The sequence below is a fragment of the Oreochromis aureus genome, linkage group 22, assembly GCF_013358895.1.
Source record: "Oreochromis aureus strain Israel breed Guangdong linkage group 22, ZZ_aureus, whole genome shotgun sequence".
In the NCBI taxonomy this organism is placed as follows: domain Eukaryota; kingdom Metazoa; phylum Chordata; class Actinopteri; order Cichliformes; family Cichlidae; genus Oreochromis; species Oreochromis aureus.
In genome coordinates, this window is record NC_052962.1 from 27,120,552 (window position 1) to 27,146,521 (window position 25,970).

General features: G+C 43.0%; 1 protein-coding gene across 5 annotated transcripts; it reads left to right on the forward strand.

Moving 5' to 3' along the window:
• Positions 1-21,756, forward strand: tmem170b (transmembrane protein 170B). Of its 5 annotated transcripts, none has more exons than XM_039606092.1 (4): positions 1-713; positions 9,954-10,124; positions 21,428-21,519; positions 21,628-21,756. In XM_039606092.1, exons 1-4 carry the CDS (start codon positions 545-547, stop codon positions 21,703-21,705), a joined length of 510 nt encoding a protein of 169 aa, XP_039462026.1. In that variant the 5' UTR covers positions 1-544; the 3' UTR covers positions 21,706-21,756. The 5 variants fall into 5 exon arrangements, 3 of the variants coding, with proteins under 3 accessions (XP_039462026.1, XP_039462027.1, XP_031612659.2); XR_004200463.2 differs by lacking the exons at positions 21,428-21,519; positions 21,628-21,756 and adding exons at positions 14,745-15,700; positions 18,143-18,656 and having other exon boundaries at positions 9-713; XR_005610014.1 differs by lacking the exons at positions 21,428-21,519; positions 21,628-21,756 and adding exons at positions 14,745-15,700; positions 18,296-18,656 and having other exon boundaries at positions 9-713.
• The last annotated feature ends 4,214 nt before the right edge of the window (positions 21,757-25,970 follow it).

Below are 25,970 nucleotides of genomic sequence, written 5' to 3' on the forward strand. Positions count from 1 at the left end.
ACATTAAATCTTTCTACAGCTTCTAAAATGTTATTTTTAGTTAGCTCTTGTCAAAATATTGCTGTTGTTATAATTAGTATTTTATTAGTATCCTAATATTAGTCACAGTGCGTCGTAATTACGTTACAGCGTCCCCCCCCCAGTTGCCCCGAGCCGCCATCGCCACTACGCACGCTTTCTGCGCACACGCCACCGTGCTGTCCTTTGTTCCTCATTCATAAAGCGGCTTCACGAGCGCGGGGATGTGTCACCGTGAACCCCTCGCAAGAAAAGGACCGCTGGCCCTTTAAGGGTTATGTAGCAGGGCTAGCTGATGTAGGACGAGCCGACCGTGCGTTTCTCTGCCCGAGCTCCCGCTGCCATCCTCGTCATGGCCTCCGTACAGCCGCCACCGACACCACCACCGAGGATGAACCGACCAGCCATCGGCCCTTCCTTTCCCGGAGCGGAGACGGACGTCAAGCCGAAGCAGAGGCACCGGTAGAGGCGAGCCGCGCCGGGGAGAGCCGCCTCATATCCAAATGCCACCCCGGTTTCCTCATCCATGCCTTCGTTTAAAGCCAAGTACAGCTATACGATAAAGAGGGGTGCGAACCCGGGCGGCGGCGGCGGCGGCGGAAACATGACAACGGACAAGGATTATTCTCTTAATCTGTCGGTGCAGCAAGTGCTGAGCCTTTGGGTGCAAGGCTCGGCGCTGCACCACTTCACAGGTATGCGGAATGAAAGGTGCCGCTATTCTGCTGCTTCATTTTTTTTTTTTTTTTAATTAAATGTGTTCAGTGAAAAAGTCATCACCACCAGCAGCATGTGCAGCTTCCTTTTCAAAGCTGAATATATATATATATAAATATCATTCAAATATATGTGGTCATTTTTCTTGGAGCCAGCAGGAAGGGCATGGCTGCTGTCATGCATAGGGGGCATCTGTGTGCCACCTTTCCATCCCACCTCCCCATCTCTGCAAACTGGTGTGTTTTATTGGTGATGCTGGGCCTGAACCGCAACATCAACAAAACAAAACAAAATCTCACTCCTCTATTCAGGCGTGCAGAGTCCGTCAGGAAAAATAATGACAACATTCGGCTAATTAATCTTTCTGCTTCGTGAATGCGTAGTAAATGTGGCCTCCTCCCCCTCCTTTGTCTTTCAGTAAAGGGGCAATTAGAGGGAGGGTCCTCTGAGCGGACAGGGATGCTGTCTGGGATGGTCCTGACTCTAGAAGTAGGGAGGCTGAGTTAAAATCCCTGTTTTATTTGAATGCAGTTGAGCCAGAGGATGTCTGCTTTGATATTGAAGGTAATATGCAGCTGTAAATACGAGATTAGGGCATCTCTGTGGGCTGATGGCTGAACTGTCACTTGTTGATACAGATGATTGAGCTGCTGTCAACAATTATGTGCTTTGTACCAAAACAAAATGCTTATAAGATGACTTTCTTCCTCCTTTTTTATTTGTAAGGAGGTTTAAGAAAAGTGGTAGAAATGCATGAAAGTTCCTATGACACAAAAACAGATCATGGGGCACCAAAAAAGCAATGTGTGGGCATTTTATCTCTTCTTTCCAAGCAGAATGAACTTCCTCAGCAAGAATTCCTCAGCAAGAATTATTATTACTTGCCAGCTGTTCAAAGCATTGTCATCACTTTTCTTTTGTTTTTTTTTTTTTCTTTTGAGGAAGTGGACGGGGGACCGTGTGTGTTGCACAAACACAAGATTGTAGAAATTCTTTCATTTCACTCTGCAAAGTGAGGAGCCGGACGTGTAGTCATGGCTGACTTGGCACAGACCGGTTGTCTAATATGCAGCTGACATCCTGTGTTGAGAAACACATCATGCAGGGATGGAAGGAAAAAAAAGGCGCAGTTGATCACGCTGACTCAGCAGGAAGTTTCAGTGCAATGTAGAAGTTTGTGGTATCTGAGCTGCAGCGGCGAGAAGAGAGCTGTGAGGAGTTAACGCCCCGGGGCTTTACAGAATACTCTTCACAAATCTGCCACCTGACCCCCCCCAAACCCCACCGTTCAGCGCACAGGTGAAAAACGACCTCCTGAGACATTAAAGAAGGTCAGGGGGGACAGTTGGGGAGCCCTGAACGCATAGATGAACTTTTATCTGTGCCCCTGGGGAGTGCTTCCTGTTTATGAGGCGTGCGCAGCAGGCAGTTTCACTTCAGAAAACCAATGAAAAGAACATATTTACATGTGAACAGCTACTTAGAAATTGACTCACTTTGATGATTTACAGTAGATAAAAACACACTATTCTTTTCACTCATTTATCTCAGACGGTTGGATATCTATGTGCATTTAAGGAAGTGTCTTTTACACACAAGTGTGTAACTTTAGAAATTTGGGCTGTTCTTTTTCCATTCGAATGCAGTTAAATATCCAGTTTTTAATCCAGCATGCATCAGGTGCTGTTAATCTGCCGATTGCTAATTGTGTGGTGACACAGGCAGAACAGCAGAACTGCTCATGTGCAGCTCATGAGGAGAGAGGAGGAAGAGCAGAGAGACGCCATCATAAAGTATTGCATATGCATAGATATTTACCAGCTGGAGGGCACTGAAATGTATTTAACCTCATTTATTACAGCAGTGAGTACTTTAGCCTGTCTTGATTAGAGTAAATAAGTGTATGAATATCAGTTGAGCAGGTAAAATCATATAACATTGTGTTTATTTTGTGCTTTAATCCTTTCTTTGTAGTTTTTTCTCTTTTTTCCCCCCAGCTTTGGTCTTAGAAAATGAAAAGATTTCAATGCATTAGCCTACTTTGGGGGTGGTTAATTGACACCCAGCGGGTTAATGAACTTGCAATAGACTTGCAGAAATCCTGTATTATCAGTTCATGATAATAATGTCAAAAGGCTTTCTTAGTTTTAATTGTTTGCCTGCTGTGATTGCGCGATGATCAGATTGCTAAAAAGTCATTTTATTATCTCACACAGTAACATGTTGTGTGGCTGTTCTTTGTGGAAAGCTAATCAGTTGTGTTCACTCTGCACATGCCCTAATCTGCAGCTTTTAAGCTCAGCATGTCTGGTGTTGAGCTGTTTGTTTTAGCCTTTATCTTTTTGCAAACAAGCACACAAAAGCAAAAAGAGCTCAGGTGAAGCTGTAAAACATACACACAAAAACAGAAAGCACAACTTGGCTGCTCGGTTAAAGGTCCAGATATTTCTGTCAGGAGTTGGCAGAGAACTAAACAGAAGGTTCAGATAAAAGCATTGAGTCTATGTATGGCCACATGCAGCTATATTAGGAGTTAAAACTTTATGTGAATGCCAAGCAGCAACCTTCAGGATTTAAAAGCATTGCACCAATGCTGAAGTGGCAAAAGCTGCAGTTCCTCCAGTGGCCACTTGAGGCTTTCTCCTAAAACAAGTCAATCCCCATAGACTCCTGTGTTAAAATAAACTGTAAAGCATTAAAAGCATCTTTATAGCCTCAGTGGATGTTTTCCCACATCATAACTATCAACACAGTTATGTTCTTTTCTTTCTTTCTTTTTTTAAATAAATTTATGTATCTGGACGCTGAAGTGAAGATCGTGGTCGCTTTGAGTGACAGAGGTTCCCAAAGCACTTGGATTTGATCACAGGCTACTGGGCCTCACCTCCACTGCCATGTTTGTGCTGTTGGTGCCTTTTGGAGCATTTGCAATGGCATTATCTTATTGGTCTGTTACTTTGCACTAATTAGCAGGTATGCTTTTCTATGTGGTGCATGTGTACAGTTTAACGATACTGCTTGCTAACCAAGTTTACTATATTGTTACCTGATAACTTTACGTTACATCGCATCACGTCATGGTAGCTCGGTCCTCCAAAAAAGAAAAAGCATCATCCGAAATGGAATCAATATTGGCATAATCCTCTTCTTGTTCTGCATCACGGGACAGAGTCACTGCCAGATGTGTCAGGCTTGCTCTCCCTCTCTCCACGTTTGGACAAATCCATCGTTCGTCCTCCTGAGAGGTGAACTCGGCAGCCTTCTGCTTCGAGAAGCTGCGGCTTCGACACTGGGAATAGTTCATGTTCTGCAGCCGCTTGTGTACTCTAACCTCTTATGAGGCACCAAATACACGAGCCCCTGCTTTTTAAAAATTCTGTCCTGTTGACAGGCGAGCTCTAAAGCCGCCGTGCTGACAAAGACCTCGGCCTGTAGTTGCGGATTAGCAGAAGTTAATACTGTGCTCTCACTGTGTTTTAGCCTGTGTTCGCTCCTATCTCTGAACATGACACAGCACTTTAGCTGCACTCATTTCTCACCCCATAGGTGCTTCTTCAGAGCCGTGACCACCTGCGCTGCCTGCTGTCCCCTGAAACTAAATGTGCACCTCACCTTCCAGCATCTGCTGTAACGCAAAAAAAAATTAGCTGCCATGGATAATTTTAGTCGGCTGAGATAAATAACGAGCCTCGTGTCTCCACTGAACATTTCACCCGACCCATTTTCTCTCTAAATCAAGCTTGTAATTCATCAAGAAATGCAACAGATTGTCTCCAACTATGCTATTAAATATTATTCTGACCAGCATGACAGGTTACTGTTACAGAAGAGAGATCACGCTGACATTTGGTCCTCAGTAGGTGTCCGGGTCAGGCTCCATCCATCAGTGATGGTGGAAGACTACACAGATTATTTTGTTAGTAAGTAGAAACACAGATTATCCCAGCTGTCCTCTCCATTTGTGGAATTTTTGGCGAAGTTGATCTCACTGAACCCTGAACCCTTACATTTTGAAGCTAACCCTGAAGTTTAGAGGAGAAACTTCTGGCATTTGCGGCTGGTTATTTATTGTAATTATTATGAAGCACTTCAGATTTAAACCGTCTCAGCAGGCTTTGATTTTATTGTGACATTGCTAACTGAAAGAACAGAACTGCACGTTAGCGAGAGTTCGTTTCATCCAGTTTGCCTCACGGTGGAAACAGACCAGCTGCTAGCCAATCAGCTTACCTGCCATTCACCAATAATTACGTTGAACTCTGCATTTTTCTTCATCAAATGCCTGAAAATATCAGGAAAATGCTCAGACTTCTGCTAACCAACTCATTCCCTTAACTACACATAAACTAATGGTGTTTATGATTGTCTGTTTAACCTGTGGATGTCTGTAGTTCTTTTGGCCGAGTGGGCGATATCACAGTCTGTGTGCGATGATGTTAGCATTGCATAACCTCCTCCAGGATCTTTGAGTTTCATCTTTTCCAGCCTGCATTAAAGGCCGGCTCTCTCTACACGATGCTGAATCCTGATCAGCTTTCGTGTCGGGGGTTACAGTTAAGCGGCGCTCTCTCTCTCCCTGTACTTCCTGTATGTGTGTCTCTCTTATGTCTTGGGTCCCATCACAGATATCCTTCTCTCCTCTGCTGCTGGATGCTTGCAGAAAGACAGCAGTGGATACACTGCAGCGTGATCTGCGTGCTCAGTCATTTAAGACAAAAAACCATTGTGTTACTGCGCTGTCACGTCTCTCTCCGCCTGGCCTGACGCTCGCCTGCTGGATCAATAAGTAGATGTAGGCACTCAGTGGACTGTGGAGGAGCTCGGTTAAATGGATATGCTAAAGAGCTCTGAGAAATACTTGGTAATAGAATTGGGTGTTCTGATGTTTACACTGCAAAATACTGTCACGTTTCCTGTTTGCATCCAGCCCACACGCACAGACAGCATTGCCATGCTTCGGCTGGGTCATCCTTTCTCACTTGGTGTCTTTTCTTCTGTGGTTATCTCACGGCCAGCTGGCTCCTTCTGGCTCCCACGGTGCCAGCGGTTCAACCAAAGGCCCCTCGCTGGCAAAGTGCGATGAAGCCGGAGCCTTTTTAGACAAAGCTGGCCTGTGCCACAGAAAGACAGGGAGAACGAGGAGGAGGAGGAGGAAGAGTGTGATTTTAAATGCTGTTTACTGTTCTCATTTTCAGTGGAGTCCGTTATAACGGCAGCACAGTCTGGACCCTGCAGGGTGCATTATGTGTTTTCTGGGAGATAACAGTCGTGTTTGGTGGAAGCTAATTAGATGATTTTTGCTGGCATTTTAGGAATTATCAGCATTTTTAGTTTGCAGACGTTTTTGTTTCTACGATTACATTTTTTTTTTTTTTTAGTTTATCTCCAGTCAGGATGTTCACAAAAGGCGGCCGTACGCTATTGTTTCAGACGAGATTTTCCATTTACCGCTTCATGTCGGGCTCGCTGTCTGAAATGTCGCTCTGAGCGGTTTTATACATCTCCACCACGGGTCCATCGCCACGGTCGGCTGCCTCCTTGATGAGGCTTGACTTAGACGGTGGCTGCTGTAGATTGAAATCCTCCCCTCGCCTCACAGACGTGCAGCAGCGGCTGTAGCTCTGCATCTCAGCCGAGCTGCAGTGTTTCATCTTGGAAGCACTCTTTATAAGCAGTAAATGTGAATTTTTCAAGACTAGGACGCCATATTATAAGTTGCGTCTTCCCCCTCGGGATCACTTATTGTCGGCGTTTGTTTGCATGAAGCTCTTTTGTTCAGACGAGCTTCGTATAACTAATGCGGCTCAGTAAGGTGAAGGCCTGCCTCCCACCACTGCATGACTCTGAGACAGTAATTCACGCTTTTATTACCTCTCTCAGACTTTCGTAGCTCTTTATACGTCGGCTCTGATCAGTCGTTACTTCGTTGTCTGCAGGCTGTAGAAAATGCAGCAGCTCGCCTTTTGACAGGAAAGAAACATGGTGATCACACCTTTTCTGGCCATCTTACACTGACTTCCTGTCCATCAGGATCCAGTTTAAAATTTACTTGTTTTTAAGAGTCTTATTGGTTTGGTGCCACCTTACTTAACAGAACTTTTGGAGCCTCTGACCAGATAGTCCAGTCCAGGCTTAAAAGCGAAGGCTACAAAGTCTTTTTAGTGGCAGCTCCTAACTTTTGGAACAACCAAACTTCCCACATAGAGCTCAATCATTTTAAAACACCTGCTTATTCTTGTTTTCTTTCAGGTCTAGATGAGCAGGATAGCCTGATGCAAATACGGCCTTATTTAATTAGTTTTATTTGTTGATTTTTATTGTATATTTGCTGTTTATTTATTGACTGTATATTTTTTTTATGACCCGAGGTTGTTGCTGAAAGCTGGGATCAAGTTTATTGAGATGGTTTAAAAAAATTAAAGCAGCTGATGTACAGATATCCCACTAAAACCCTGCTTCTGTCTGTGTTCAGGTTGCAGTAGTAAATAAGCACCTTTTATCTATAAAGCAGGTTTTCTGTTACAAATCTGTTGTCTTTAAGTCCTGTTTCAAGTTTCACGTGTAATCGACGTTATGCAAACCAAAGCTGACCTTTATATGTAAATGCAGCAGAGGTAATATTTCACTAAAATAAAGGAAGCAAAATGAATCACAAGGGCTTAAATCACAGTTTCCTAGTATCATTGTTGTGATCATTGTGATGTAAAATCAAATCATTGTACATCAAGGATGGACATGATCACTGCTTTAAAACTTAATTAGATTAAATCAAGCTTGTAATTTATCAAGAAGTGCAACAGATCTCCCTCTGACTAAGAATTCAAATGTTATTTTGGCCGGAGTTTTTTTTATGACCATTACAGATTTATCCACCGAAGGCAGATTTCACTGACATTTGGTCCTCGGTGGGTGTCGAGGTCATCCATCTGTGTTTGTGCTCCATTATGGTGGAAGGAATATTCAGAAGTACCAATACAACCGTGTTAAAGTGCTCCAACACAAGAAAAAGCATTGTAAAAGTATAAAAAAAAGGAAAGTGAAGCCTTAAACGTGCTTTCTGTTTACAGACCAGCAGGAGGCGACTTTTATATACAGGTCCTTCTCAAAAAATTAGCATATTGTGATAAAGTTCATTATTTTCTGCAATGTACTGATAAACATTAGACTTTCATATATTTTAGATTCATTACACACAACTGAAGTAGTTCAAGCCTTTCATTGTTTTAATATTGATGATTTTGGCATACATAACTCATGAAAACCCCAAATTCCTATCTCAAAAAATTAGCATATCATGAAAAGGTTCTCTAAACGAGCTATTAACCTAAACATCTGAATCAACAAATTAACTCTAAACACCTGCAAAAGATTCCTGAGGCTTATAAAATCTCCCAGCCTGGTTCATTACTCAAAACCGCAATCATGGGTAAGACTGCCGACCTGACTGCTGTCCAGAGTGCTGTATCAAGGCACCTCAGTGGGAAGTCTGTGGGAAGGAAAACGTGTGGCAGAAAACGCTGCACAACGAGAAGAGGTGACCGGACCCTGAGGAAGATTGTGGAGCAGGACCGATTCCAGACCTTGGGGGACCTGCGGAAGCAGTGGACTGAGTCTGGAGTAGAAACATCCAGAGTCACCGTGTACAGGCGTGTGCAGGAAATGGGCTACAGGTGCCGCATTCCCCAGGTCAAGCCACTTTTGAACCAGAAACAGCGGCAGAAGCGCCTGACCTGGGCTACAGAGAAGCAGCACTGGACTGTTGCTCAGTGGTCCAAAGTACTTTTTTCGGATGAAAGCAACTTTTGCATGTCATTCGGAAATCAAGGTGCCAGAGTCTGGAGGAAGACTGGGAGAGGAAATGCCAAAATGCCTGAAGTCCAGTGTCAAGTACCCACAGTCAGTGATGGTCTGGGGTGCCATGTCAGCTGCCGGTGTTGGTCCACTGTGTTTTATCAAGGGCAGGGTCAATGCAGCTAGCTATCAGGAGATTTTGGAGCACTTCATGCTTCCATCTGCTGAAAAGCTTTATGGAGATGAAGATTTCATTTTACAGCACGACCTGGCACCTGCTCACAGTGCCAAAACCACTGGTAAATGGTTTACTGACCATGGTGTTACTGTGCTCAATTGCCCTGCCAACTCTCCTGACCTGAACCCCACAGAGAATCTGTGGGATATTGTGAAGAGAAAGTTGAGAGACGCAAGACCCAACACTCTGGATGAGATTAAGGCTGCTATCGAAGCATCCTGGGCCTCCATAACACCTCAGCAGTGCCACAGGCTGATTGCCTCCATGCCACGCCGCATTGAAGCAGTCATTTCTGCAAAAGGATTCCCGACCAAGTATTGAGTGCATAACTGAACATAATTATTTGAAGGTTGACTTTTTTTGTATTAAAAACACTTTTCTTTTATTGGTCGGATGTAATATGCTAATTTTTTGAGATAGGAATTTGGGGTTTTCATGAGTTATGTATGCCAAAATCATCAATATTAAAACGATGAAAGGCTTGAACTACTTCAGTTGTGTGTAATGAATCTAAAATATATGAAAGTCTAATGTTTATCAGTACATTGCAGAAAATAATGAACTTTATCACAATATGCTAATTTTTTGAGAAGGACCTGTATAGTCTGTGAAATGGTCAGAAATGTGTGAAAACATTAAAAGCTGGACCAATCTGTTTTGGGATGTTTTTCTCTGGTAAACAATTCATAATTCATTTTGTAAATGAAAGCTGCTCGATATTTAATTTCACGCTTCATCAGAAATGAAAGCACTCTGTTAAAATCATATATATTAGAATATGGGATTGTTGTTACTTTAATGTTCCAGCTGACTGATTTTAAAATGGAGACATTATATCATACTGTACTGTAATATATACTTATACGACTATGTGCTATACTTATACTATATCCGGAGCAACTATGTGTGCTCGAGAGATGTTACCTGATATTGAACTTCTAAGGCTGGGCTGTACTTTTATATAATACTATAATATAATAGATGGTGCAGGAGGTCAGTGCAACCTTAATTCAGCAAGTAAAAGAAAAAAGCATTTAGAGGAGAAAACATTTCAGCACACTGCCCCCTGGTGGTGAAAGCTTTAGTTAAATTCTACGTAGAGAGATTACAAAAAGCACCTTTAATGTAAGCGGTAAGTCCTGTGCTTTCAGGCTGTATCTGATCTGTGTTGTTGGCTCTCTCCCTGCAGAGATGTGGTACTGGGTCTTCCTGTGGTGTCTCTTCTCCTCGCTCTTCGTCCACGGGGCGGTGGGGCTGCTCATGTTAGTCATGCTGCAGCGCCACAAGCGGGGACGCCTCATCACCCTGGTGCTGGTCAGCGTGGGTTTCCTGGCCTCGCTCTCCGGAGGCGTCATCACTAGTAAGTCCATTTACTTCCCCTTTTGTTTTCTTGCTGACGGTTTATTTTTAGAGCGACCTCAGACTGTGGCGTTCAGCACCCAGAAGACGATGGGAGGTGACAGGAAGGCAGAGCGAGCGCTGGGTGAGGCGACCGTGTGTTAACTCATGTCAACTAGAAGAAAACAGAAGCTGACAGAGAGACATGGAGGGGGAAGATTTTTATACTAATCTGCTTCTGTGTTTACCTGCCTGTTTGTTTATGTAGCGCAGGAAACTTCAACGTGTCGGCACGATAAGGGTTCATTTAATTTAACATTTTTGAGATTGGCTGGACTGTTGTCGCTGGCAGGAAGAGTTTGCACCCAAAAATACCAACCAGAAACAAACAACACACACACACACACACACACACACACACACACACACACACACACACACACACACACAAATGAGCTAAACACTGACTTTAAAGATATTCCAAACAACAACAACATTTAAAGGTACATTTTGTACATTTTTTTAAATTCACGCCAGTGAGTGTTAGATCTCTAACTAATCTTCACCTGACTGTAACAATGTTTTATGTTAAGAAATCAAGGATATACTCTCCACGTTCACTCTCTGTCTCTTAAGCAGTCAGTGGTCCAACCAACCACCCCAGTGATGTAATGTTCTGTACTGGCACAAGACGGTGCTAAACATGTTCTGTAACTTTAAACACTTCTTAAATCCAGCGTCACAGGCAGTGTTAGTTTGTGACACTTTTTAAGAGTAGGGCTCTGTGGTGTAAAGTAGTCTTTATCGATGTAGTGTTTCATGTCCATTTTAAAGGCGTGGAATAAATACGAAGGGCTGTATAATTCTGGAAGAATGGGTGAATGTAGAAAAAGGGCTGTATGGTAAATGGACTGGTTCTTTATAGATCAAGCCTTTTCCGATTCATACCCTGATGAACGTATCAGAGAGCAACTTTTGTTCAGTATCTTTCCCCTCTTTGCTTCCTCCTGGGCTACAGTTACTGCCCCCCGCAGCTAGGCAGCCCCCATCCAAGTACTAACCAGACCCACCCTGGCCAAGATCAGCTGAGATTGGGCGTGCTTGGGGTGGTATGGGGATGAGCTGTGACATGGTAGTATAAAGTTAACAAATTACACTCCCACCTGGCCTTTGAGCTGCTTGCAGAAGTCTGGCGTGTTACGTTTTTTTGTTCCAAATGCTCAAACGATTTAAATGTTGGTGTTTAGTCATTTGCTTGCAGCAGACTTTTAGCTGCATATACAGATTTTCTACATGTTGCTGTTCATCAGGTATCTGCAGTAACCTCAGAACAAATGTGGAAAAAAACAAACAAAACACAGTTTCTTGACACCACCCCACTTTAAGTTAACAGTCAGTTCCTTTAGTCAAGTCTAAGAGCAACATCATTACATCCAAGTGAATGTGTTAAGGTTTGGGTGGTTTGAGACCAACTGTCAAATAGCAACAGGCTGTTACAGTCACAGTAGGGAAAACAGTGGTTGGAGAATCGAACACAACCAAAATGAATGCAGCTGACAATCTGATGTGTCAAGACAGCGATGAAACGGCAATAAGATGAAGTCGGTCTGTGATTAGATGGGGTGCAGTCAGTCGATTGAAAGTGTTGGGAAGTAAGCATGCGTCCTCAGAGCAGGAGCTGTTGGTCACTGCAACTACTCCCTCAGAGCAAAAACATTTTTCTTTTCCTTTTTCTAGTCGCAAAAAAGGTGCTGTCCTATTTTTACTCTGGTGTGACTGATCCATTAGTCCCGGTGTACCTCAGGTCACATTCCCTGCAGAGTCCATGGGTCACATTTCAGCACTAATGATGATACCTGCAAGTCTGCATTAGAAATGAGGGGCAGCGGATCCTTGAAGACCAGGGGTAATTAGTCTGAGGCCATCTAGTTCATCTCTCTTTGTTAACACTTAATATAACACAGTAGAGTGGTGCAGATAGTTATCTATAATACATCATGACATCTGTGGTGACTGTGAATTAAAAAAATACCCTATAAGACTCTAAAAAGGCAGAAATCAGGAATTAATCATTTATTTTCTACTGTGAATCAAAACAGTGAAGAAATCTATTCACGCTGTCTGCTCGTTTTAATAAGAATATCAATAACTGGCACATTGTTTTCAATAAGACTGAATATAGTTATAACATATGTGCTATAATATCTTGAGCTAGGACTAGGCTATTTTGTATCCAATATTTTGGACTACCTTAAAAGGGGATCTGTAGGATATAGAATTTATGGGCAAAAGCTTGTTTCAACTTTCTGACTTTAATCTTCTGAAGGCAGATTCTGCATCAGGACCCAATTTTTATGTCCCTGCATTGCCTGAAATGAAAGTTAAGCTATTGAACTATTTACCTTAAGAAAACTGTAGAACTGGTCTTATCTGATCATATTAAACAGGAGTAATCAGATAGTGTGTAGTTTAAAAATGTGATATATCTGCCAGCTAATCATATTTTTAAACACAAATATATTCACTTTATTATTTTTTTTAAACACTGCAGGTGCAGCTGATATCCAAGCCTTGTTTGTTTGCCTTTACCTTCCCCTCACTGTATCAGAGTGTGAGCTCAGGGTGTGTAAATAGACCTGCGTCTATCGTAGTGTAGGGCTCTGTGGATGACTCACTCACCGTCACAGATGTGAGCTGGCGCCCCCAAAATAGAAAAGCCGCTTTATTATTAATGTGTAGCAATCAGAGAGAGCTAGACTATTGACTGTGTCACCAGCCATGTGTACGCGAGCCCGGCACAAAATCAGAGTGTGTGTGTGTTTGTGTGTATAGAAGTAAAAGAAAGGTCATGCAGCACAGAGGAAATGTCAGCCTTTAATAGTTGTTTTAAAGTCCTTTTCTATAACATTAAATGTCCAAGACTCTGATTTGAATCATTGAATGCTGGAAATTTGACCAAAAAACCCGAAACTGTTTGCCACTGTTTAAAACAGATGTATGTTTGAGCTACAGTTTAGAGTCTACGGGCCTCAGTTGACATGTTACATGTTTAAGTTTATGTTGTGTTTGGAAGGTGATGATGATGATGGCACAGCTTCGTTTGTTACATCTAAGCAAACCACAAGACTTCTGGCACATTGTCGTTTAGACAAATGAGTCCAAATCGGAGATGTTTGTAATAATGCAGAGTGCATAATATCAGCAGCACAAATACATTTTATTGTTATGCACAGTGGAGGAGGGGTGATCATTTGGGCTTGTTTTGCAGCCAATGGGTCTGAGCACCTTCCAGTGCCAGACTGATGTTTAAGACCTGAACGCTAAACCCCTGTTGATACTAAAAGCTGAAGATTTTCACACAGAAACCAATCTCTTTCTCTTTTTAATCAGGACACACGTGCAATTTGTCTTTTAGTTTTTAATACAAACACAAAGCAAACATGAGAAACAGTCTAACTTTAAAGCCACTGTGATTCTACTTTAGAAACACTGGTTTTCCTTCTGCACACATCATGGATTCTTTCTATCCGCCTGACGTGCACATTACTGAAGAGCCTTTTGTAACGCATGTAACAACATGATATAACTCTAATCTAATTGCTAAGTATAGCACTGTAACCTGTTACATTACTGTTACTGAAAAATGTAATGTGATCACTTTGTAACGTATTACACTAAAAACACAGTCTACAGTTTTATCTGATATAATCTGTGTGCGTGCTTCCCCCTCCACCTCGAGGTGTCTTCAGTATCACAGTGCACTGCTTCTTACAGGTAACTCTGTCCTGATGCTTCACTTATACAGATGAAGTGGGATGTTCCTCGTTAGCAGTTAGCAGAGAGCACCAGTTCGTGATGTTCATTTATTAGGCTGTGCATCAAAAGTTACTCAATTACGTCTGCTCCCTTAATACATTTAAACTCAGTACTTGGAATCCAGTCAGAGGACTTTTTAATATAGCGATCTGATTCACTGTGAATTTAAATACTTAAATACTGCTGCCTAACGAGCTATGAAACGCTATGAAGCTGAACTCTCTGGTTTCATTTGGATATTTAAAAAAGTGGCACGTGCTTCTCTTCATTTGTGAGCATGTGTAATATCTCTGTCTACATTTTTGTACACACGAGTCTTAGTCAGGCTACCTGCCTAAAAGAAGGATTGATTTGGTGGATTTTGAGGGCGGGTAGTTTTCTTTAAAAGCACACGGTGAATATGATAACCTTGATGAAGGGAGGATTTGCTGGAGCGCTGCTGGTAGCTTTAACTGATAAACTTTGTGTAGATTTTCTCGGCCTTCGAGTCCAGCAGTTTAAAAATAGCTCACTCGGCTTTGGTGCCGGGATTAGAGAAACGTCCTCTCCTGCTGTTTGTCTCAATCACGACCAGACGGACAGCGTGTAGCGAGAACTGCTGCAGGAAGAGCAGCGAGTCCGCTCGGAGTGTGGCTGCGAGAAGGCGCGCACGAACGCTCCTCCATTATTGATGGAAGGGCGAGATCAGGAGGGACATGTTTGTCCGCTGATCCCCTGACTGTGGATGTTGAGTTGGGTTTAATGGTGGCAGACAGCTGTGTGCTTGTCTTTCTGTTTGCCTGGCCTTGTATTAACATTGACTTTTTAATTTTTTTTCCTCCCTCAGGCGCGGCCGTGGCGGGCGTTTACCGCGTGGCGGGGAAAGGCATGGCACCGCTGGAGGCGCTGGTGCTGGGCGTGGGCCAGACCACCCTCTCCGTCGTCATATCCTTCTCGCGGATCCTGGCCACGCTGTGAAGAAAACCCACGACGGGGTGAAAGGCAGACACCGACACGGGAGCAGAGCGGGCAAACCGAGCCGGGCAGAGACTTTAGGCCTGCTTTTATGGAAGGAGATGAGGCACAAGTCCTCTGGACCTTTGAGGGCCAGATCCAGGGCAGAACGCCCCCCAGCGTCTCTGCACTGTGAATCAGTGCAGGAAGGTCGGCATCGTGTCAGAGAGCAGCGCCGGGCGGAGGCTCGCCCTCAGCTTCTGGACCTGAAAGCCATGTTTCTGAGTTTCCAGAGTTACGCCACTTCTTCGTGCCAAAAGCCTTCTCTGTGAAAACAGCAAGCCTTGGTGGCCGACTGACTCAAAGGCTTTCTGTTGAACTTTTGAGGGAGGAGGAAAAAAAAAATCTATTTTTTAAACAGCGACCTGTAATCGTGAGCTGATGATCTCCTTTGGCGATCGGAACAAAAGTTCGGCAAACAAACAAAAGAACAGCAGTGTTCATCAGCAGTAAAACACCTTCATCAGTATTAAACCGCCGCCGCGCCTCTAGGCCTGCATACAGCTTCTCGCTCCTTCTCCCGAGATGGCTCGAAAGCCGCAGCGTCCGACTCACGAGCAGGAAGAAGCTTTGAATTTTTGCACTTTGTAAATGTTGGCGAAGAGGCAGAGGAAAACCAGCATATGATGATCGATTTTAAAGCGTGCCAACAAGAACTCTGAGCGGAGTCGGAGGAGTAGTTTGGGGAGTGTGTTTATTGGCTTTCTTCCACAGACAGAGAGAGAGGATGAGATCGATGTCACTCTGATGTCTTTACTGTAAACAAAGGTGGAGCCGGGAGACAGTGAAGTAATCTACCTGCATCTGATTTATCTCTGTTAAACAATATAACATTTTAATGATGTTGGTCAAGTTGCAGGAATTTGCTGTAATAATGAAAATATTTTCAACTGATTTTCATTCGAAAAGTAGGAAAAGAACCAGATTAGAGAAAAGAAATTTGACCATCCAGTATTTCCTGTGTGTGAGAGGCAAAAGTAGGTGTACCTGTGCTGTCAGTATGCAGGTTTTACACCCATGAGCAGCAGTAAAGGCAGCTAAGCGTTCCTGTAATCATCGATCAGTCCTACACATCGACTCGGAGGAGTTTTTAGCCCATTCCTCCGTACAGCAGTGTTCAGACTCTGAGATAGCGGCGCGTTTCATTGTGTGAACGCCTCGCTTCAGGTCTTACTTCGGTCAGGGATTTTACTTTCAACACATGACCTTTATTCTTCTTTGATCCTTCTTTGAGGTTCAGGTCACGCACACCTTCCTGCTGAGAGGCAGCGGGCCAGGCTCAAACCTTGACACCCCTCTTACATTTTTACCCTCTAACGTCCCTCTAGCGCAGGGGTAGGGAACTCCAGGCCTCGAGAGCCGGTGTCCTGCAGGTTTTAGATGTCACCCTGGGTCAACACACCTGAATCAAATGATTAGTTCATTACCAGGCCTCTGGAGAACTTCAGCACACGTTGAGGAGGTCATTTAGCCACTTAAATCAGCTGTATCGGATCAAGGACACATCTAAAACCTGCAGGACACCGGCTCTCGAGGCCTGGAGTTCCCTACCTCTGCGCTAACGTGTTTGATAGATCCCCTTTGTTTAAATAAATACACCTGATTGGCATCCTGTTGACTGAAAACATCCTCAGCTTCATATTCACAGTACAGACATCAGAGGGGCATCATCAAAACTTTTAGCAAGAAGGCGAATAAATGGTTTGTTGAACAAAACAGGAGGACGGCCCGGAGGAGGCGTCTGTAATGGGGAGTGGTTTGGTTTGGCTCTTTATAGTTTAATTCTTCCTTATTCAGGGTAAGAGGAGTAAAGGTGCGTCAGCATTGAAAAGGGTCACTTTGCTGCTTGGGAGTCAGCATATTCCCAGAGAAATCACTCCGAGTGAGTCTGTGAGTCCTGCAGGTGCAGATTTTCTGGAGCCTCCTCGGCTCACCTTAGTGCTGCTTATGTCTGCACTGCTTCAGTATAAACTCCCCGTGGAAAGCCATCCCTCCCTCCCCGGAGAAGGTCACAGATTCTGCTGCTCTGATTTATTTTCTTCTTCTTCTTTTTTTCTATGCCGACTTTTTTCTTTATTGTTTTGTTTATGAACCCATGCTCCTTAAGTTTAACTTTGCACGTTGCACTGACTTTAATCTGCCTTGTTTTAGATCAGTGTGCTTTGACCCGATGCTATACACACGCAGACACTGATGATGATGATGATGGTGATGTTTTGGAAAAAAAAGGAAATAATGTGAAGAATGTGCTCGAAGTTACTGTATTTAGACGCCAGACACAGGCGGTGCCGAAGAAGGTTCAACTTTGCTCAAAACTTCACCCAGGAGGTCGAAATGCCAAAGTATCACTCACAGTCTAGCTTTACTCATCCCATTTTCTCATCTTATTGACGTCAACATAAAGAGTTAGTGGTTTTATGTACTTTTTAGGCACATTTGCACATTCAAAAAGATGCTTGTGCTGTTCAGATGGTGTGATTTTATTTATTTTATTTTTTTGAGGTTTTGTGGCTCTGAAGGTAAATTATGTAATGATGTAACACAGTTTACCTTCACTACCAGCTCAGCACACAGGAGGGCGATATTGCACTGGAATGAAGTAGCAGCAGGAGCCTGAATGCCTGTGAGATGATTGTGGGGTTTGGAAATATTGAACAAAAAAAAAAAAGGTAAACGAGGAGTCACCTGAAGCCCCTCCCCCTGATTGTTTTCTCCCTGTATCACTGGGTTGCTCTGCACGTGGTCTGCACCGCCCGTTTGAATGTGTAAGCTCAGCTTTCAGGGACCAATCGTGACTCACCTGCTGTCATAGCAGTGAAATCTGTTTCTGCGGGCACTTTGTGCGTGTTCGTATGCGGCTCACAGGAGACTGATGAGCATCGTTGTCGCCGTGTTCGGTGTCGGTCTGCGCGGTCGTGCTTGTGAGAAGAATAAACGGATTTCCATGTGTTTTCTTTCATTGTGCTGGTGGTCGGGGGTGTTTAAAGGGTCGGAAAGGGGTGTGAGGACCTACTTGGAAGTGACAGCAGTTTTACTGTCTTTACATAAAGTGATTTTATTTTTTATGTGCCGATTAAAACTGCAAGAATGGACTCGATGCTGTCAGATCTGCATATCCAGAGCTGTACATAGCCGCAGTGTGCTTCATAAACAAACTAACCGCTGAATAGCATTCGCACCCCGTGCCATTACTGGTCATGACGGATCTATGTGTGTGTTTTTCCGCTCCAGGTTCTGTGATTGAGCCGTGTGACCGTGAGTGTGCGCTGTAATATCTAAAGGAGACACCCAGCAACTAATAATCCCCTCTAGACTTTTAAAAAAAAGTAACACCATCACGCTGCAGAGAGACACCCAGCTCAATAATCCTGTCTCTTTCAATAGGCTTATGATAGAAGCTGCTGCACCCACCGTTCGTACCACCACAGCCACCACCTCAAGTCTGCTGTTGCCCAAATGCCACAAATCCCTTCCCAACCCCGGATACATACTGTGTACCCGCCGCTGTGGCTGCATGTGCAACGCAGCTCAGGTAACATGTGAATGGACTAACATGGACAATCCACCCAGAGACAAAGCTGTACATAAAACCCAAAGTGGCACTTCTCCTGTAGATAATGTACAATATCTTCTTTTTTAATTTTGTACCAGCCAAACTGCTGATATTTATAACTATTGCCTATTTATGTACAAACTGTTCTCCTGTACATACTCAGCAGGCGGTTGAAATAAAAATCTTTTGCAGCATAAAAAGCTCAGGAGTGTTGTTTTTGCTTTTCATCAATCTGCTTCGTCTCACAGCACAAACAGGAGGAGTGTGATAATGTGATGACATGTGTATCATATTTAATGCATCAGTTTTTGAGACCTCTACATCATCAGTGTGATTTGTCTTAACTGCAACCCCGTTATATGTATTCATAATAGCCAGGAAACCTACGCCTTCTTTGGGTAAACTGATGGCCAGCAGGGGGCGACTCTGCTGGGTGTGGAAGAGTCTGCGGGGAAAGCGGCCCTCTGCTCTCTGGTTCTGTGACCTCATTGAAACTCTTTCCTGTGGGCTCAGTCAATAATTTCAGGTCATACTGAATAAAAAATGAAGTTAATTTAGTAAATTAATGGTCACTGAGTGAGAAAGGAGGATCATTAACAAGTGAGCAGTCCTTCAAAGCAGGCTTTCGCCAGCTAGTGAGTTACATTATGGTGGCTGCGTCTCTCTTTTATACTGTGTGTGGTTAGAAAGTGAGTGGAAGATTTTTAAAGTGTAGATTCAGCAGAAAAAACTTTAGTCTTTTGGATACTTTTGATGGAGATGAACAGTCGGGTCCAGAAGTATTTGAGCGGTGGCACTTTTTTTCTTTTGAGCACCGCCTCAGTGGATTTTAAATCAAACAGTCAAGATGTGACTGAAGTGCAGACTTTCAGCTTTAATTCAAGGGGTTTAACAAAAGTGAACTGTAGAAGAATTGCAGTCATTTTTGTCCACAGTCCGACGTTTTCAGAAGTTCAAAAGTAACGGACAACAGGCAGTTTTGTGCCCAGGTGAGGCTGGCCATGAAACTAACCAGATAAAAGCTTTGGAGTTAATTCCAAGTGTTGTTCTAAGTGCATTCAGTATGAGGTCCAAGAGCGGGAGGCCATCATTCGGCCGAGAAGCCAAAATAAGCATATCAGCATATAAAGACCATATTATTGTCCAAATACTTAATGGACCTGACTTTATGGGCTTTTTAAAGGCTGTAAAATTTAGTTGTTTGGATTCAAGCCAGTTTTTAAGATCAGTAACGATGGTTACTGTGCCTAAAAGTGATAAAAGTTGTAGTTTTCTTTAACAGTTTTATTGGATTTACTTAATTTACAGTCAAATTTAAGAAATATTTCCCTTTTTTACATATACAAGGATCAAAAATTACTCTTTAAATCAGACCAGCTCCCTGATTTTATTCTTGGATTACTTCCATATGAGTAGCATGGACTAATAATCCTCATTTGTCTCAGAACTCGCCCTTGGTCCAACATCTCACTTCATCCTTTGTCTGCAACAAACTGTTTCAGCTTTTCAGCTCCTTTTGAAGTTCAAAGTAATCTTTATTAAGGGTATCTGCTCTCACTGACATCATGAAGAGCCAAGATCAGAAAAACTGTCTGAAGCTTTGCTCTTATAGGGATTACTTGCCCGTGTGCTCGCCTCATTATTTCAAATCTGTTTAATATGACCAAACACAGCATTTTTCTAGTTTTGCTGACCACTAAAAGCACTTAACACATGAATATGGTGCACTTTACTGAACAGTTATCGCACATGCTGGCACTGCAGGTTTGAGCCTCTGTTATATATTTAAACTCTCATTATTTTTTACATTGTATGACTTATCTGTTGTTGTGATTGTTGGCAGTAGACGTGCTGCATGTTTGCTGATTGCTCGTATTCTGTGAAATCTGTCTTCTATGTTTACATGCAGGTACATTTAGTTGGGCTAATTATTAGACTGTAAATGTAAAAATGTCTTCCTGTGCAATCACTGTTTGTCCTTTGTGAACGCCATTGTGTCTTCTGGCCCGTCGCCTCCACCCGATGCTCGTCTCCCGGCGTTCCCTGGCTCTGCTGTACGTGCCCTCCCGCAGCAACCATTTTTAGAGAAGGTAAAGTCATGTTTTGTCTCCGCGCGGACTCGAGGAAGTTGGCTGTTTTCATTTGCTGGTATGATACCCAAAAAAAGCCTCCGGTACGTGATGCCTCCTCATTGTAACGGCGGGGGCAGCGCCTCCTGAAACATTTTGATTGTGGCCGTGACTCCAACACACAATTGCTCATTCTCATATCTGATTTGACATTTGGTTGCTGTTCCAGCCGTGTGATCTGCTTTCCTCCTTGGCTTGAACAAGGTTTTCTTTCCCTTTTTTTGGGTTGCATATCCAGCCCACTGCACACACACGTTGCTGCTGAGTGTAATGTATTTTTAATTCTGCAGGGACGAGGAGGAGGAGGAGGCGGGCTGTGAATAACTGTGATGGAATTTAGTCAGCATTCTTGTGGGCTCAAAAGGACAAAGGTCTCGAGTTGTTATCACCTTGTTTTTTGTTATTTTATTCTTTAATGGCTGAGAACAGAGCCTGTGACTGCGGCTTTGGTTTCCACTCATCAGCCGCAACAACCAATCAGAGAAAGAGGCTGAGGCGAGCTGATAAGAAGTCAGCGGCCGCTACGGAGGCAGGAAGTGTTTCATAAGAGGCCAGGGAATGTAGCTGTGGTATTTATGAGTGTTTGATGGATGTTTGGTAAACTCGGGAGCAGAAACAATGATGTTTATGCTCTTAACTGACCTTAAATCACACTGAAATTGATGCATCGATGTATTATTACAGCGCGTCACCTGGCACAGCACATAAATACAAGCTTTTGATAAATCGTTGCAAAATATGTGACAGGTTGGGATTTTTTTGGAAACTGTACAAAGATCATCCAGATTTTCCGGAGTTTTCTTATATCTGTGCGTCTGTGTCTCCTCCTGCCAGCACAATCTCAATCACTCTCAGTGCATGTATTGAAGGATGTCTCAGTTCCTAAAATGCAGAGGACAGGGGAGGCTATAAATAAGGATGCACAGGTGAGGCACGGCACACAGCTTGTCCTTTTTATCTTTAAGTTGTTTCATATCTTTAATGTCAGGAACTGCATGAACAAATCATCTTACCTTTGACTTTGTCCTTAACAGGGTCGTGGGGGGGCTGGAGCCTCTCCCATCTACCTTAGAGCGAGAGGGAGGGAACAGGTGGACAGGTCATCAGTCTGACAGCCTGAACAGAGAAGCCCAGCCCTCCCTCTCCCCAGCCACTTCCTCCGACTTATCCAGGGGAACACCGAGGTTCAACACCTCCTCCAAGAGAGACACCCAGAAAACATCCTAGTCAGGTGTCAAAACCACCTGAACTGTCCCCTTTTACTGTGGAGGAGTAGCATCAATACTCTGATCCTCTCTCGAATGACTGGGCTCGTCACCCTGCCCCTAAGACAGAGGTAGGATGAAGGCCAGGTTAGCTCATGCAGTTCACATGCACACTCTGGTTTGGGTTTCAGGGTGTTGGCCAGCATACAGAGCACAGGGTGCCAGGGATTGAACCACCAACCTTCTGATGTGTAGACAGCCTGCTTAAACCGCTGAGGCCCAGTCGCTCAGGATGAGGTTACCTAGGCAACCAGAGCCTGAAACACACTATCGACTAACCATCAGCTACAAAGTGATGCTCAACATCGTTTCATCACTGATATAAATAAATTAATGACAGAATTCATTATTTTTTATATCGATTCCACAGGTCACACAGTTTGAATGAACTGAACAAAGTCTGTAGCTCAAAGAGCCGAGCTCACAGCTTTCTTTTTACATCAGCATTTCTTTATAGTGTCAACAAAAAAACTGAGTCATACTATTTTTCTTGAGGCAGTTCAGGCTGATTGATTCATAAATCAATAGTTCATTAAATGTGAATGCTTTCAGCAGCGTCTACTCAAATTGATATATTCTAAAAGAAAGAGGTTTGGAGGTGCTGTTTTTAAAGGTTATTGGACAATAGATTTACTGGTCCAGCCCTCATGAGACCAAACTGAGCTGTATGTAGCCTGAACCAAAAAAAAAACAGAACAAACTTTGAGACCCTGGTCTTAGATAAAAGCAACACTGACACAAAACACAACACAAAATAACGCTGTGGAGCCCAGTGGTGGGACATGGTTCCAGCGACAGTCTGTGATGATCAGCCTGCTTTAGACTTTATAGACTTCTAAATCACTCCATACCACTGTGTGGAGTCGCATACTAAACTAAACTAACAGCCTAAACACACAGCTTCTGTAATAATCCTATAAAATCTAATATGTAAAAGTAGATGGGAGACAGAGGCTTTAGATTTCAGATTCAGGAGACAGACACCATCTCTACTTTTAAGATTAGGCTGAAAATTTCTCTTTACCATATAAAGCATATAGTGAAGGCTGGAACATGTGACCCTGAATCCTTCATTAGTTGTGCTGCAATAGGCCTAGGCTGCTGGGGACTTGATGCACTGTTTCTTCTTGACTCATTATGTTTATACATGACTCTGCATTCAATAAACAGTTATTATTTTTCTCTAACTTTCTTCCAAAGTGGGTTTTTTTTCTCTTCCTCACCCACTGGTCGCAGCAGACACTGCCCCTCCCTGAGCCTGGTTCTTTCTTCCTGTTAAAAGGAAGTTTTTCTTCCCCACTGTTGCCAAGTCCTTGTTAAAATGGGTTTGTTTGATTGCTGGGGTTTTCCCTGTATTATTGTAGCATCTTTACCTTACAGTATAAAGTGCCTTGACGTGACTGTTGTTATTATTTGGCCCTATATAAATAAAACTGAATTGAAAAAAGGGTTAATCTTTGTTAACATTACAGCAATACTTTATAAATAACAACAACTGTTAAATAAAATTTTCCCCCACTTGGCCTACAACATATAATTTCAAATGAAAACTGGTACGGTTATTCAATTTCTCCTTCAATGACTTGGAGCTGGAACCTTTAAAAAGCACTCGGGAAGCCTGGGGACTGTTTTGGCCCAAACACCCTTGGGAGAAAACAGGAAGGTAAGAAACAATCTTGTAGTCAATATATTCACTGAATAAGGAATAAATTGGTTTTGCTACCCCTTAGGATAAAAATCAGGTAAAAATAAATAATACATTAATATGTTCGATTAACCGCAATTGCTATACTGTTCCTGACGTTCACCAGTACTGTTGAGATGCTGCCAGTAAATAAACATACAATAAAATTAAATTAAATTAAATTTAAAAAAACATGTAAAACCTCTTTGTGTGAGCTAGAATTACCCATGTGTAAACATACTGGATAAACTAGATGGTACGGGGTGTACAGAGGCACAGACTGTACGTAAAGATGGCTGCATGTTGTTTACACTTTGTCCAAACAAAACTTCTTTGCATCATCAAATTATTCCACGATGAAGCCAGATTCCTGAGAAATGCCCCCTTCGCGCTGACCACCGAGCCACTTGCTGCTATTGTCTTATTGTTTCCTCCACAGGAAATACTCAAGACTTGAGCGTGAGTGCAGACGAGGGGATTGCATGCTTGCTTTGAAAAAAACACCCTTCCAACAATGGCTGGCAGCGGGCCTAGTCTTTTGACCCTGCGGATCACTTCACATTATTGACCTTGCCTTTGTGCTGCCTGACTTGACTCCAGCTGCTCATAATGTACAGTATATAAAGCGCAGACAACATACAAACAGTTCATGAGGCCAGTCTCCATCGGAGGCCCGGCCCGCTGTCAGAGCAGCGCCGGCCGTCTGGATGAGGCTGTGATCTCTGTCTGGGTTTACTTTAAGACAGATCCTCATGGACTCTAATATCCTAAACATGGAAGAAATTCTCCAGCAGTGACCACACAATGAAATCTGAGTCGGGATGTTTACAGTCTAAAAAAATGGCAGAAATCTATGTCACGCCTTTATAGTTTGGTTTTTGTGCTGTGATTTCAAAGAGGCCATTTGCAGTTTTTCAGCTTTATAATGATCCTTTTGATGGATTTATCAAAGCAGAGCAGCGGCTGGTCGCAGCAGGTGATGGAGATAAACATGTTCTCGTTTCTAAATTAATAACTGAACTATAAAAAGGAGCAAATACTGACACAGCCGAGGATCACTGAAGTGGCAAATGGAATACAAACACTGACGTTTAAACAGCGGTTTAAAAGGGGAAAAAATGGCAGGTTGAAATGCCACTTATGGTGGAAGTGCAGGCTGTAATTGAAAGAGGAGTGGAAGCTCGGAAAATGAAAGGTGAAGTGCTGAAAAGAAATCAGAGGCAGTTTATTTATTCACTGAATGAACAAAAGCATTGGCCCACACCTCTTAATCAAATTTGGGTAATTTCAGTCCCTTTGCCACAGGTGTATATAAAAGAAAGCACCTGGCTATGCAATCTGATTTACAAGCATCTCTGAAAGGTCGTTCTCAAGAGCTCACTGAGCTTACACTCAAATAAGGTGTAATAAAATGATGCCATTGCAGTCAGTTTGAGAAATGTCTTCTTGTCTAGACAATCCATTAGCAAAGTGGAAACAGCTGCATAATAACTGTAGAGCTCCAAACCTCCTCTGACATTAACATCAGCACAAAAACTGTGTGCTGGGAGCTTCATTGTCAAGCAGCTCCTGTAGGTGTCATCTTCAGCATATTGTGTTCATGTTACTTTGAGTTGAATTCTATGTAGATAAAACATAATAATGCTTGGAATAACCCAAACGCAGAACATGTAGGCAGACAGAATTAATGACCAAAGGCCAAGGCAATCAAGTCCACAGTCCAAAAAGAGAGGGAGAGCGAGAACAAGGAAAACGTGCAAGGTCGAGGTTGAACTACGCACAGGGAGGCTGGAAACCCGAACACAGAGAACATCTGCAGCACAGCAGCAAGTATTAACAAACAGTGTGACGGGGACCCACTGGGCTGATTTGGGAGTGACCAGCAGGAGGTTAACAAGACACAGTCACCAGCAATCAGGCAACTACGGGAAGACAGACAGGAAGCAAAAGAAGAAAAACAACAAACTTCAAAGTAAAACAGGAAATAACCAGGGGAGCCATAAATATGGACACCAAACAAGATGTACGGGACAAATGAAACAAAAGGGATGGAAACACAAACACAGTGTGAGACAGAGAGAGGCATAGATGACACACTGTGGAGGCCACTCATACTAAATGACTGTAAACATAGAAACGAAGCAAAAAGACAAGAAAACAAAACCTGATGACTACAGAAAACAGAAAATGAAACAGCAAGAGACAACCAGAACTAAAGAAGACAAAAAAAGAATCCAGAAAATATAATAAAGGCAAAACTTTAAACTTTACATACAGGAACATCAGGAGAACCCAAACAGGAAGCAAAACTTTAGTTTGCTGATATTTCAAAACGGAAAACAAGGATGGAAACCAGGAGCGGTGACAGTGTTTAATGGGACAGCAGCAAAATCAAATTCATTAAAAATGCCATTTCTTCTGCTTCTAC